The 15,546-nt window shown below is 32.5% G+C and overlaps 1 protein-coding gene across 6 annotated transcripts in view; it reads left to right on the top strand.

Moving 5' to 3' along the window:
- Positions 1-15,546, top strand: part of RhoGAP93B (MyTH4 and RhoGAP_KIAA1688 domain-containing protein RhoGAP93B) — a 63,684-nt gene that overhangs the window by 11,832 nt on the left and 36,306 nt on the right. For all 6 annotated transcript variants that reach the window (XM_080168091.1, XM_080168089.1, XM_080168086.1 and 3 more), the window contains exons 3-4: positions 6,691-6,743; positions 13,069-13,153. In XM_080168091.1, coding sequence (XP_080024217.1) covers positions 6,691-6,743; positions 13,069-13,153 — 138 coding nt within the window. The remainder of the gene's footprint in view (positions 1-6,690; positions 6,744-13,068; positions 13,154-15,546) is intronic.

Here is a 15,546-nt window from a genome sequence, read left to right as displayed (position 1 = left end):
TTATTTCATGTTGTGAGCTTCAATTTAATGAATTGTTATTATTTGTATGTGTATGTGTTTTTTTATAAATCATTACCTACTTTTTAGGAGCAAAGATTGTCTATAAGTTTTTATCGTCAGGTAGTTCATTGTAAGGCAATGGACAGTAAATTGTTTACAATGTAACCCTCATCAAAATTTATGATAAAAATGGACTTTAAAAATATGGTTGCATTAAAGCTCCTGTTGCTATTACCCTTCTAAAATGGCTTAAAACCACAAGAGGCCCATAATGCTATTGGGATTTCCTCTGCAGATATTTATTTTTTAAAAACATAATTAAAATTATGTTCTTGTTTTTTTTTTGGATAGAATTGGCTCTTTTATTAATCTCTTTTGTATACAATTCAACTGTTTAGCTTCCTAAACAGGCGAATAAACGTCCTTGTTTTTATCAATATTTTATTGTTTTCAATATTGTTAAATTAAGTTTATTAGTTTTCAATATTTACATAAATTCATAAAATCTAATTCATATTTTATTTTTCATCATATTGTTTATGGTAAAGTCTTTTTTTTGACTTGTATATTTAAATTTGTACAAGTTACATGCATTTTTAAGTTGAACAAGGCAGACAAAGGGTTTTAAAAAGATTTAAGTAAAAGTCAGGGAGGGAGTGGATATTAGACTGTAAATTACACTGGTACCCAAAGTGTCACAAGCACGTCATCTTATTTGTTGGCTTAAAAATTGAATTTGATTCGAGTGGTTCCTAAATAGCAGTATCTAAACTTTTGAACCAATAATTGTAATTTACAGAAAGGTTAATTTTGTTTACCGAAATCATTGTTTATTTAGTTTATTTGAGTAATTCTTACAATCCCTGTTAAAAATGTAATTAGATTGCATAACGTGTCCTGTCATCTATCAATTTACAATGTTTTCATGTCAGCTACAAACAAGCAGCGTAATAACAAGGATATTTATGTCATTGATTGCAGAGCTTGTAAAAATCGATCAAAAGCCTATTTTGTTCATATAGGTGTAACGTGAAAATTTATAATTTTGAAAATGATAGCTTTCAACACGCAATAAACCATTGAATCTAAAGGGACAAGACAATGGCTGATAAATTCTCCAATGTTTATACACAAAATTACCCCTTTTTGTAGATTATAATTAGTAGTTGAAACGTTGTACACTCAACTTAAACCAATTACTAAAAATTCATTAAAATCCAATGTTGTTAAGCTAACAAATAAGAATAGTTATTTCTCGTATCGTATTATAAACGGCTTTCCGCGGATATAGAATGTACAATTATAAGATTAAAACTAGTTTTTTTAGCCCCGAGGTGCCAGAGGCACCGGCTAAAATAACTGGTTTTAATGTTATGATTGTACATTTCTATATTCGTAGAAAACTGGATATAATACGATGCTAGACATAGTTTTTTCGTATGGATAAGAACCGGTTCCTATCCACCGGATTCGAATGAATATGAGAAAACTTTATTATAAAACTTTGGAGATTAGTGCAATTAACAGCGCATTGTCCCCCCTCTCTCTCTCGAATCAACCAGTTATAGCCCAATTTATAGGATTATTTTTCACAGCTAACCAAAACTTGCAAGAAACAAATGCAATAATAGAGTAGCTACGCTACTTGCAACCACACAATTAACATAAAGTCACCAAAAAGACATGCAGAGCACATCAACTTAAGGAGCAGGGAAATATCTTCTAAAATAATTATGAAAGATACATTGTGAAAGAAATACATTCTAGATTAAACTGTCCCAATACTACCTTGCAAGATATGCCTAAAGTTTTAATGGAGTAATAGGGGTTGCTTTTAGTTGACTTTTGTCAAACTTGTACTCTTGCTATTTACTGTTCCACCATAAGTTTTTAGGATACCTAAGCCTATCCTATCTCTCTTCAACAAAGATCTCAACAAAAAGATAGGTATTTTTTTGATGGATGTAAAACAAGCCTAAAAAAATTGATCATGCCAAACAACCAAGACTTATTTTATGGTTTTTAAAGAAAATAAGTTGAAATGGAATGTGAATAAAAACAGGGGATAAAAGTAGAAGTAACACACACAAACATTGAATGATTTAAATCGCTGAACAACATCTTATCCTCCTCATATAGAGAGATGATTGAATTTCATATTTGTATTTTCCCAATTTGAATATATTGAAAATATTATTCTTGTACTTTACAATATACGGGAAGGAAGGGGACTATGGGCTGTTACTTACACTAGCCCCCAAAGTTTTCTTATTCGTTGGCTTAATAACTTTGGGTTTTTTGTTGAATTTTCATTTATTGATACATTAAGTTGAGTGTTTAAACGTTTCAACCACTTTGGAGATGTAGATTAATTTCAGTTCAGTTCAGTCGCGTCTCTCTTTTGGACTGTGGAGTCCAGAGAATACGGCCACCCTGCTCCTCCATGAATTCCTTTTTTTGGCAAGTGCTTCAGCTTCTCCCCATGTTAATTTCAAATCAAAGAGGTCCTTTTCAGTGCTCCGCCTCCAGGTCATTTTTGGTTGTCCCCGTTTACGTTTACCAGTGGTGGGGTTCCATTTTAAGCACTTTTTTGGAAACCTATTTTGTTCCATTCTGAGCACATGTCCTAGCCATCTTAGTCTTTTAAATTTCACTTCTGCTTCAATACTATTGCACTTGGTCTTAGCATACAGCTCAATGTTTGATATTTTGTTTGGCCAGAATATTTTGCAAATTCTTCTTAGGCAGCTATTGTGAAATGCATTAAGTTGATTTGTTTCAGTTTTCACAGTTCTCCAGCATTCAGCTCCATAAAGAAGAACTGATTTTACATTACTGTTGTAAAGTCTGATTTTTGTTTTCAGAGCGAGTTTCTTTGAATTCCAAACATTGTGTAGACTGTTGAAAGCAACCCTAGCCTTATCAATCCTGGTTTTAATATCAGCTTTTGAGCCATTTTCACTGCTGATAACACTCCCCAAATAGGTGAATTTGTTGCTTTGTTTCAATTGTTCACCATTTATTGTTATAGTTTGATCAGGGTTTGTAGGTATATTCATAATTTCAGTCTTCTTGACATTAACAAAGAGCCCGACTTGTCCTGCGTATTTGACTAGTCTATCTGTCTTAGCTTGTAGATGTTTAATTGTTTCTGAAACAGTGCCAGATCATCAGCAAAGTCCAGATCTTCTAGGTGTCCTAGTATGCCCAGCTGGAGACCACGTTTTTTGTCCTCTGTGGTTTTCTTCATCACCCAGTCAATGACCAATATAAATAGAATAGGTGATAAAATGCATCCCTGTCTAACTCCAGTGCTTATTTTAAAGAAATCAGATGTCTTATTGTTTCCAACTGAAACACAGGCTTGGAAGTTGTCATAAAATTTAGTTATCATAATTATCATCTTTTCAGGTATACCATAACTTCTTAGTATTTTCCAGAGTGTTTGTCTGTGTATGGAGTCAAAGGCCTTAGAGAAATCAACAAAATTTACATGGAGTGGCTTGTTAAATTCAACACATTGTTCAATAACTGTCCTAAGGGTGAAAATTTGGTCAACACAGCCTCTTCCAGCACGGAACCCAGCTTGTTCTTCTCTTAGTTTATTGTCAATTTTCTCATCAATTCTGTTTAAAATAACTTTACATAGGACCTTGCTTGGGATAGAAAGCAGCATAATTCCTCTCCAATTATCACAATTGTTCAAATCTCCCTTCTTAGGTAGTTTTATGATTATACCTTTAGACCAGTCAGTTGGTATCTTTTCTTGTCTCCAAATTTTATCAAAGAGATCAGTCCTAGCAGTCCTAGCAGAAAGATCTATGTCTGCCTTAAGCATTTCAGCAGTTATCAAGTCAGGTCCAGGTGCTTTGTCGTTCTTTAGACTATGTATAGCAGCTTTAACTTCTTGAATAGTTGGTGGTTTGTGTCTATGTCTATTTCATGTCCTGGTTCTGGTTCAGCAGTAATTTCAGGTTCAGGTCTGTTCAACACTTCTTCAAAATGCGATTTCCACCTTTCAGCAACTTCTTTTTCTGTAGTGAGTAATTTACCATCTTTAGCCTTGATAGTTTCACCACTCTTTTTGTTATATTTGCCACTTAATTGCTTGGTTATGTTGTATACTGTTTTCATGTTACCGAAGTCAGCTGCTCTCTGGGCCTTTTCAGCCAGATTGTCAATGTAATCTCTCTTGTCTTTCCTTGTGCGCTTTTTGACTTCTTTGTCTTTAGCAGTATATTCAGCTCTTAAATTGCCCATGTCAGCCAAATGTTGAGCATTATGAATTTTGTTTTTAAGATTCTTTCTCTCTTCTATTTTGTTCCATGTTTCTTCAGAGATCCAGTCCTTTTTCTCTGGTTTCTTGTGTCCTAGGATTTCCTTAGCAGTAGATTGAAAGTTTTCTTTAATTGAGGTCCATGTGATCTCAGTCTCGTCATTTAGGTCCTCTAAGACTTGAAATCTATTTCTGAGTTTTAAGACAAATTCATTCTTTATCACTGGGTCCTTTAATCTTGAAGAATCATATTGTCTGCCAATCTCACTCTTTTTATCATGGCCAGTACGCTTCAGCTTTAATTTAATCTTACTGACAACTAGTTCATGGTCACTGAATATGTCGGCTCCTCTATAGCTCCTACAGTCTTGCATTGATTTGACCCATTTTCTATTGATCATAATATGGTCAATCATGTTTCTTGTTTGTCCATCAGGTGTTGTCCAGGTATATTTGTGAATGTTTTTGTGTTGGAATAATGTACCTCCTACGACCATATCATTATTTAAACAGAATTCAAGTAAAAGTTCTCCATTTTCATTTCTTGTACCTATGCCAAAGTGTCCCATTGCATTTTCCACTCCAGTCCTGTCAGTTCCTACTTTAGCATTCATATCTCCAAGAACTAGACACATGTCATGTTTGGGTACTGAGTTTCTGATTGATTGCAGTTGATCATAAAACTCTTGTTTTACTTCTTCACTTTTGTCATTTGTTGGGGCATAGCATTGGATAAGGGTCAACTTGCAGTGCCTTGATTGGAATCTAGCCTTAATTATTCTGTCTGATATAGGTTTCCAGTCTATTAGTGAATTGACATGTCGTTTTTGGATAATTATAGCAACCCCATACATATGTTGACTTTCATGACCAGAATAAAGTATTAGGTGGCCATCTTTGGTTGTGGTTTGTCCTTGTCCTGTCCATCTACATTCTGCAATTCCAAGTATTCCGATATTGTAACTTGTCATTTCTTTAACTACTTGGGCTGTTTTAGTTGACTCATACATTGTTCTAACATTCCAGGTTCCTATCTTACAGCTTTGCTTAGAACTTATTGGTCCTGTCATCAAGTTGATAGCTTCCTTTCGGGTTTCACCATCATCTTTCATATTCTCAGTAAACTGAGCATCAGTTTCAACAGTTCTTGTTTCATGCACACCTCTGGCTGTGTTAAAGCCATAAGTGTTTGAGGTTTTGTGGGTGGTTTCTGTAACTGTGATGATTTTTACAGGTAGGATAGTTAGTCCTACGCAAACCTTTCATATCCCTGGAAGGAAGGGTGACTGGTAAGGGATTAATTTATGTAGATTAATTTATGAGCCATTAACTTATCCCTTTAGATCCCTGCAAAGGAACAAATTTTCAGCGGCGGTTTCATTCAATTTGTTGCATGTTTGTGTCCTGTAAGATTTAGGGAACCTTATTGAATGATCACTGATTGGTCTAATATTTTAAAAGAATATTTGTTTTGGACGTGTCAATATTTAAGCACCATTGCATTAATGTAGTTAACTCCTTAAAGATTTTGCTCGTAGAAAACATTTAAAAATCATTCTTAAATTTTGATTTAAAAATCTGTGGCCATGGGGGTTTCATATTTCTTCATAGATTAGCATAGAAAAATAAGCTACCCGACCATCCATATAAAGTATTCTTTGGATTACATCAATGGGAACACAAAATAATTCTTGAAAAGTATTTAACTTTCATTTGAAATTTGAAGACTTTGGGAAAATATTATGAATTGAATTTTATTATACTATTAATCGAATAATTCTTAAACACCTTAAATCCTTGTATAAAGTTACTTATTCGTAGCGCAGTATTTCTAGTATATGTCCGTCCGTTTTAGTAGCGCAGTATTTCTAGTATATGTCCGTCCGTTTTACCTAATAAATTAAAAAGCAAGATTTTTCCAGCGATTAAGGAATGTTTAAGCTTTCTATAACACTCTCAGAAAGCTATTAAACGAAGTAGCAACTTCTGTGTATGTTGTCATTCTTGTTTTTTTTTATCATTGTTCATTGTTTTCATTTCAAATAAGATCACAAAAATTTCTGAACTGATTTTTTTTATTATTTTCTGAAGGATTTGCATTGGTCTTTGGCAGATTTAAGCTATTTTCTCATATTTTCTCAAACCCAGGGAGCCCATTATTTATTCGTTGGCATAATACAGTTGGCAACTTTTTAAAAATCTTTATTGTTTTGTACAAACTAGTTAACTGTAAAAAAATTCAACAATAATTTAATCTACATTAGGGATAATTTTGTATATTACAATTGGGATGTACATCAATTCATTTTTTGTTGATTTGTCAATTAAGATCACTGGAAAAAAACGGATTACAGAAATAGGTCCATTAGAAAAGGTTATGATGAAATTGAACTACCTTACAATATTTATTTTAGGTTTTACTACTACAATGCAACATCACAGAAAACTGTCTGGAACAAACCTAAAGGTAAATATATATTTTAGAGTAGCTACTCTCCGTTTGTCTGTTGGTTTATCATTTGGTTTCTACAATTATCTTGTCTTTCCATTCGCAAAACACAATTTTAAGTTACATTTCATATTTTTCTAAAACTTTTATCACTGCGTTAAGCCAAATATACCTACTTAATGTCTCTCATATAATTTGATATGCATTGTTATCCGATTATATAAAAAGTAAGGGTTTTTGTTAGAAGCTTAAGATTTCAATAACTACTAAACCGGTTGGGTTCCCTATTTCAGGTAAGCTTTACATGGGTTCTGTGATGTTTTTTGGCTATATTACTTTCAAATTTAAGACGTTGAATAGTTTTAAGCTATTTTCTTGCTATTCTCTGCATATTTGAATATAGAGCCCCTAAATGCTGGTGGCGTAACCGCTATTGACCCAATAAAGAAAAAAAACATTACATCAAATACATAATATATTCGTGTCAGTGTGTATAACTTTCTTTATAAGAAAAACACTCATTTACATTTTCATTTACCTACTTCTAAGCACGAGACTATGGATAAACATTTTTAAAAACTAAAAAACAGAACAAATTAAAATGAATTCAATTATACTCTCATTTTGAATTGTCATATTGGGAACAGGTTTATGACACTGATATGCCCCGCAGGGTTAGAATCTCCCTCAGCAGTAAAACATAAAAAAATACCCCCCCCTCCCCTTATTGAAAATATATAACTTACGAATAATGAAATGAACAAATATTAATGAAAAAAAGAATTTATTTCATCGAAATTATCATATTAAATAATTTATTGACAATATCTGCTAATAAAATAGAAGTTTTGATCAACAATAAGTGATGTACACAATTACTTTGAATATGAGAACAAAAGTTCCTGTTTTTGCTTACTTCTGGTTGAACAAAGTTTTTGTTTACCATCCTCTTTGTCTCATAAGATTACCATAGATCCAGAACAATTCTTATACATTTACAAAAGTAACTGGAAGTCTGTCTGTATGTATGTTCTCAAAAACTCTTTTACGACTATCCAATCGTTTCACGATTTTTAGATAAGTTTTTCATTGCGCTAGGAAAGGTTTTTGACTGTTATAAATGGTGGGACCCTTCGTCCCCTCACCCACAAAAAATATTTAGTTTTAAAATGATATAAAAAAAATAAAAGCGTTTGTATCCCCCAACCTCATGGGGCAAAGCTTCTTTTGAAAAAAACAATGCTTTTTTAAGAAATACATGTTTTACATATGTAGGTACTCTTTTTGTTTATTTCTGTATTTTAAGATATTTCTTTTGGCTGGCTGCTTTGTTTTATTTAGGAAAAATATCAGCTCCGCATCAAAGTAGAAATTAAATGTAAATAATAGTTGTACTAAGTTTCTTTGGCAAAATAAGAAGCAACAAGGATGGCAACATCCGTTTAAGCAAAGCTTAACAATTCAGAACAAAGTAGCATAATAGACATATAAACATAATTTGTAATTTTTATCTAAATTTTTACATTTTTAAGGTTTGATAGCAATATGATACTTTTATAGTATTGTATCTGATTGTCCAATAAATCACTATAATGTAAAGATTATTAAAAGCTTACACAAATAAATCTCTCAAAGTTAAATGTTTAAAAATTGTTATATGTAACATGTTTTGAGAGTTTTTTTTCAATTACAAAATGACATTTATTGGGTTATTAATATTGAATTAAATTAAAAGCATTTTATGAGGACAACACTTCAAGAATGTACAATATAAGTTATTTTTTGATGGGTGGGTTATGCCCCTCCCAAAAAAATTGCGCCCCATAATATACATGTAACCCATGTAATGAACCAGTATAGGAAGTAGCATCAAATGTTGCTCCACATGTTGTAAATTATTAAAAAGATATTGATTTTGGGGTTTACCACTATTCCTACTTAAGAAGAAGCCTCATGAGGCTATAGGCGAATTAGTCTAAATTAGAATAGGCAAATTAAAGCAGAATTAAATTAAATGGCAGGGATAAAAAGATAAGGGGGGGGGGGGGAGTTTTGCCACTTTCGCGTAATCCGTGATTATTAGGCTAGGTATTGATGTGAGACTATAGGTTATTTGGGATAAAAGTTTACTTTTGGGTAGTACTTCACGTATATTTAATCATTTTTTGGATAGGTCTCCAGGTTCAGGTGCTGCAGGCTGGAAGGTGGTTTCTGGACAGGTAAAAAAAAAATTAAAATTTTTGTTTGAAGAGTTAGAGATCAAATTATTAAACAAAATATGCATCTTAATAAATATTATTGACATATAAGAAGAAAAAATTAAAACCGGCCTCCAGGTTCAGGTGCTGCAGGCCTCCAGGTCAACTCTGGACAGGTAATAATCAAATTTTTTATTTGAAGAGTTAGAGGTCAACTTATATAACAGAATATGCATCTTTTTTTATATTATTGACATTTTTGAAGAAAAAATTAAAATTGGCCTCCAGGTTCAAGTGCTGCAGGCTTCCAGGTCCACTCTGGACAGGTAAAAAAACAAGTTTTTTATTTGAAGAGTTAGAGGTCAACTTATAAAACAGAATATGCATATTTTTTAATATTATTGACATATTTGAAGAAAAAATTAAAATCGGCCTCCAGGTTCAGGTGCTGCAGGCATCCAGGTCCACTCTGGACAGGTAAAATAACAAGTTCTTTATTTGAAGAGTTAGAGGTCAACTTATAAAACAGAATATGCATCTTTTTTGATATTATTGACATATTTGAAGAAAACATTAAAATCGGCCTCCAGGTTCAGGTGCTGCTGGCCTCCAGGTCCACTCTGGACAGGTAAAAAATTATATTTTTTTATTTGAAGAATTAGAGGCCAACTTATAAAACAGAATATGCATCTTTTTTTGTATTATTGACATTTTTGAAGAAAAAATTTAAATCAGCCCCCAGGTTCAGGTGCTGCAGGCCTCCAGGTCCACTCTGGACAGGTAAAAAATCAAATTAAAATTTTTGTTTGAAGAGTTAGAGATCAAATTATTAAACTAAATATGCATCTTAATAAATATTATTGACATATAAGAAGAAAAAATTAAAACCGGCCTCCAGGTTCAGGTGCTGCAGGCCTCCAGGTCAACTCTGGACAGGTAAAAATCAAATTTTTTATTTGAAGAGTTAGAGGACAACTTTAAAAACAGAATATGCATCTTTTTTGATGTTATTGAAATATTTGAAGAAAAAATTAAAATCGGCCTAAAGGTTCAGGTGCTGTAGGCCTCTAGGTCCACTCTGGAAAGGTAAAAAATAAAAATAAATTATTTGAAGAGTTAGAGGTCAACTTATAAAACAGAATATGCTTCTTTTTTTATATTATTGACATATTTGAAGAAAAAATTAAAATCGGACTCCATGTTCAGATCCTGCAGGCCTCCAGATCCACTCTGGACAGGTATAAATTGAGTCTTTTTATCTGGAAAGTTACAGGTCAACTTATAAAACAAAATATGCATTGTTATGGATATAATAAATATACTTGAAGATAAAATTAAAATCGGCCTTCAAGTTTAGGTGCTGCAGGCTTTCATTTTCAGGTATTTTTGCTTTTTTTCCTGTTTTAAAACGTGGTAGGTAGGTATCATACATTTTTACTTTTTTTATATGGACAGTGACACTTTTACCTGGATCCTGGTGAACGCTGGTTGTTGCCGGCCAGGTGAATATCTCAAATGGTTATTTTGGAATTTATAAGAAAGATTTCGAAATAGAATAAGTTTAAAACTTAAAATATAATAATATAGTGAAATTAAAGGACCTGGAGCCTGTCTGGACACACATTTTGAAGCCTTAAATGATTAATTTTACTATATTATCTTATTTTAACCATTTTTTAAATACATACCTTTACTCTAAATTCAAAAATTACCTGGATATTTACCTGGCCAATGGTCAACAGCGGTCACTGGGATCCATCAAAAAGTTTCAATAAATATGATAACTACCAGGTTTAAATAAATATAGAATAGAAAAAAAAGTAGGGGGGAAATCAAATAAATAGGAAATATACCTGAAAATAGTCTCTAAAGTTCACCTGGAAGCCTGCAGCACCTGAACCTGGACGCCAATTTTATTTTTTTTCTTCAAATATACATGTAACATCTAAAAAGATGTTAATGTTGTTTTAAAAACTGACCTCTAACTCTTCAAATAAAAAAATTGATAGTTTTACCTGCCCAGAGTGCACCTGGAGGCCTGCAGCACGTGAACCTTTAGGCCGATTTTAATTTTTTCTTCAAATATGTCAATAATAACAAAAAAATGCATATTCTATTTTATAAGTTGACCTCTAATTCTTCAAATAATTTTTTTTATTTTTTTACCTGTCCTGAGTTGACCTGGAGGCCTGAAGCACCTGAAACTGGAGGTCGATTTTAAGTTTTTCTTCAAATATGTCCATAATATAAAAAAAATATGCATATTCTGTTTTATAAGTTGACCTCTAACTCTTCAAATAAAAAATTTGATTTTTTACCTGTCCAGAGTTGACCTGGAGGCCTGCAGCACCTGAACCTGGAGGTCGATTTTAAGTTTTTCTTCTCATATGTCAATAATATCAAAAAATATGCATATTCTGTTTTATAAGTTGACCTCTAACTCTTCAAATAAAAAACTTGTTTTTTTACCTGTCCAGAGTGGACCTGGAGGCCTGCAGCACTTGAACCTGGAGGCCGATTTTAATTTTTTCTTCTGATATTTCAATAATATCCATAAAGATGCATATTCTGTTTTATAAGTTGACCTCTAACTCTTCAAATAAAAAAACTTGTTTTTTACCTGTCCAGAGTGGACCTGGAGGCCTGCAGCACCTGAACCTGGAGGCCGATTTTAATTTTTTCTTTAAATATGTCAATAATATCAAAAAATATGCATATTCTGTTTAATAAGTTGACCTCTAACTCTTCAAATAAAAAAAATCTTGTTTTTTACCTATCCAGAGCGGACCTGGAGGCCTGCAGCACATGAACCTGGAGGCCGATTTTAATTTTTTCTTCAAATATGTCAATAATATAAAAAAATATGTATTTTCTGTTTTATAAGTTGACCTCTAACTCTTCAAATAAAAAACTTGTTTTTTTACCTGTCCAGAGTGGACCTGGAGGCCTGCAGCATCTGAACCTGGAGGCCGATTTTAATTTTTTCTTCTGGTATTTCAATAATATCCATAAAGATGCATATTTTGTTTAATAATTTGATCTCTAACTCTTCAAACAAAAATTTTAAATTTTTTTTACCTGTCCAGAAACCACCTTCCAGCCTGCAGCACCTGAACCTGGAGACCTATCCAAAAAATGATTAAATATACGTGAAGTACTACCCAAAAGTAAACTTTTATCCCAAATAACCTATAGTCTCACATCAATACCTAGCCTAATAATCACGGATTACGCGAAAGTGGCAAAACTTCCCCCCCCCCCCTTAATTTTAAAAATCCACCAAAATGGTTTTCGAATGGTTTTAATGGTAGGTATATCAGACATACCCTACCTAGTTATACAGTAGATAGTAATATTCTACTAAAGAAAAGAGAAAATACTATCCTAGCTTATAAGACTTTAAGGTCTCGTCAACAAATATTTTGGTCGGTGTAGGTTTTCTATTGTTTGTACATAAAATAGCAGGATGTTTGTGTGTCTGTCACTATATAAAACTTTTTAGGCCTTGGTAAACTAATCAAATATAATTTTCATTTGTTCTCATGGATTTTCACATCAATAAATAAAATAATTTTCTTGATATACCACTGCCAGTATCCCTGAATCTCTGCTAAGATTAGCTTAACAACTTGAGAATTGAGAAGTAAACTAAGAAAGTTAAATTAATTTTTCATAAGTTTACAATGAAATGCATATATTGTCAGGGATTTTAAGGGATAAGACAATATAAGATTAAACCTCAAGAGGTTAAACAAAAGTACCACTTCTGTGCATTAAAACTATTGGTTGGAACGTTTTGAAACACAACTTAATAGTTCAAACCAAACAAAATTTAATGATATCAATCAAAGTTTTTAACCCAAGGAATGAGAAAACGGAATTAAAAAATTTTGGATTCCGATCTTGTATAATTAACAGTCCAATGTCCCCTCCCTCCTTAATATATTTACGTGTCGAATGTTATTTCTTACCCTCTGCGATTTGAATCTTGTTATAGAAAGACTATGAACAAATAAATGGAGATATACAAGAACTAAAAATGCTCATAAATTACACCGAATAGATGTTCATTCCTTAAGTGCTTTACTAAACTTAAAGTTTGATTTTTGCTAATTTAAAATGATTAAATTGTTGTTTATTTTCAGGCTGTGATATAATTCCCTTGGCTAAGCTGCAAACCCTGAAGCAAAATACAGAGCATAAACAAACAGTTACCCAACCTAAGCAAAAGTAAGTAGAAAATAACAGGAGTTGTAGGGATAGATAGTATTGATAATTGGCCATTCCAAATGTAAAACAATGAAAATGGTGATTGCAGGGATGAAAAATAGTTTTCTACTTGAAATTTATTTAGGAAACGTTTTTTTATGTAAAACAGATTTTAGTATAAAAAGTTTATTTGTCATTATTTTTATCATTTGTTTAAAAAGTTTGATAACTGCTAGTTCAAACTTACCAATTAAAGACTAATAAAAGTACCAAACGTTGTTGAGTCAACTTTGTGTGTCATAATAATTTACAGTCCAATGTTCTTTCCCTCCCCACACAAACCTCATTCTCAATGAAATAAAATTGTCTAAATAAATCTATTTTACTCTAATTCTTAAGCTGTAAAAGTTTTTTGTTAAACCTTTAAATGTTTAAGGAATATTTTTCATTTCTTTGCCTGAAATGAAAATAATAAAAATATTTTTACACAATCTCCTTTATTCTAAATAAAATTATAGGATTGCATTGTAAATCTGGAACATATGGTTCTTCTTGTTTTTACCTATTTACTATTTATATAAAACAAACCTTTTTCTTTCAAATACCATTCTATATTAGAAATTTTTGGGGCACAACATTTGGTTATTTATCGCATTGTATTATAAACAGCTTTCCGCGGATATAATAATGTAGGTACAATCATAAGAGTAAAACGAGTTTTTTATTTCCGATATGCTGAAGGCAAGGGCTAAAAAATTGGTTTTTATCTTATGATTGTGCATTTTTATATTCGTAGAAAACTGGATATAATGCAATGCCAAGCACAATTTTTCAGTATGGGTGAGGACCGGTTCTAATCCACCGGATATTAATCGGTTTCGAAGCAATATTGGAAACCATTATTATCTAAATTAGAGCCAATGTTTCTATTTTTCTTGTATTTAATCTGTCCTATTAATCACTTGTCGGTACTTTAAATCTAAGGCTTAGTTAGTGTAATACAAACCAATTTATTATAAAAACTTTTAATACACAAAGTATAATAATATCTCTCAGTAGGTCTGTTCAGTTATCGCTGGACCAATTAGGCTCTGGCTATAATTTAATATTTATTTATGGTCAAATCAAGAATTTTGGGTATGAAGTTTAAAAAAACACGTTTTTGAGGCTAAAGGCGAAGTCACTTATACAAAGTATTAGAGTTTCTGTATGGTTTTCTTTTCGGTATTCTGCATATAATGAAGTTTAAAGCCATTAATTTTGATTTAAGAGCTAGATCTGTTTTATAAATCCTTTATAACCACAACAGCGAAGTAATATCCTATGAGATTATGTAGTCCTTCTTTCAAACACCCTTTGTCGTTTCTTTGCTATATTATTATAGAGTAAGCGTTCCTGGATAGCAGATAAATCGATGTAAATCCCCTTAAATCTACATACATAAAATAACCCCAACTGTAGATTACATTTAGTGTTTGATACGTTTGGACAACGAATAGAAAAACGTTAGTATAAAACTTTGGGGACTTTTGTAATAAACAGCCCAATGTCCCGTCCTTCCCTGAATAAAATGCCTTAAAATGAAATGGTTAAGTAGAACGGCCTAAAATGCAGTTATTTCTGGTTTTGTTTTATTTATGAATAGTAGATTTTTAAAAAATGGAATGGGGGCCGGGAAGAGTTACAGAAATAAAGGGGGGAGGCGGATGTGCCACTTTTTGAAACCAAAACTAAAAGTCAAGAAAGGAACTCAACTAAAAAAAGAGTTACAGGTCTGAGATTTTGCATGGCAGTTGCTTTATAGATGTACAATATGGAACTGTGAAGAAACGGCGGCGCAACCGCCGAAAACCGCCGTTTCCCGCCGATTTTTTTTTGCAATTTCTCGGCGGTTTTCGGCGGATGCGCCGCCGTTTCTTCACTGTTCCATATTGTAACCCTATAAAGCAACTGCCATGCAAAATCTCAGACCTGTAACTCTTTTTTTAGTTGAGTTCCTTTGACTTTTAGTTTTGGTTTCAAAAAGTGGCACATCCGCCTCCCCCCTTTTAGGGATCTAATGGGATAAGACAATGGCTGATAAATTAATTTACACCCCATATGATATTAAATGTTGAATTGGAACTTATTTAACTTCCTCTAATTCAAAAAGAAAATTTTTCATACTAAAAACGCTATTATTTTAAACCCTTCATTTATTAGAAATTGATTATTGAGTAGCCCCGTCTCAATATAATGCAGGGAGGGAGGGGATATTGGGCTGTAAATTTCACTTTAATCCAAAGTTTTATAATTACGCCATCTTTGTCGTTGGCTTAAAAACTTTGGGTAAGGGGGGGGGAAGTTTTGACACATTTGCGTAAACAGGGAGTATAGGCTTTATCTTTGGACTGAGAGTATAGGTTATTAGGGAT

This window comes from Acartia tonsa, chromosome 7 (genome assembly GCF_053477335.1).
Source record: "Acartia tonsa isolate MP-2025a chromosome 7, ASM5347733v1, whole genome shotgun sequence".
Classification (NCBI taxonomy): domain Eukaryota; kingdom Metazoa; phylum Arthropoda; class Copepoda; order Calanoida; family Acartiidae; genus Acartia; species Acartia tonsa.
The sequence above is the reverse complement of the archived record's forward strand: the minus strand, read 5'-3'. Positions and strand labels throughout refer to the sequence as shown.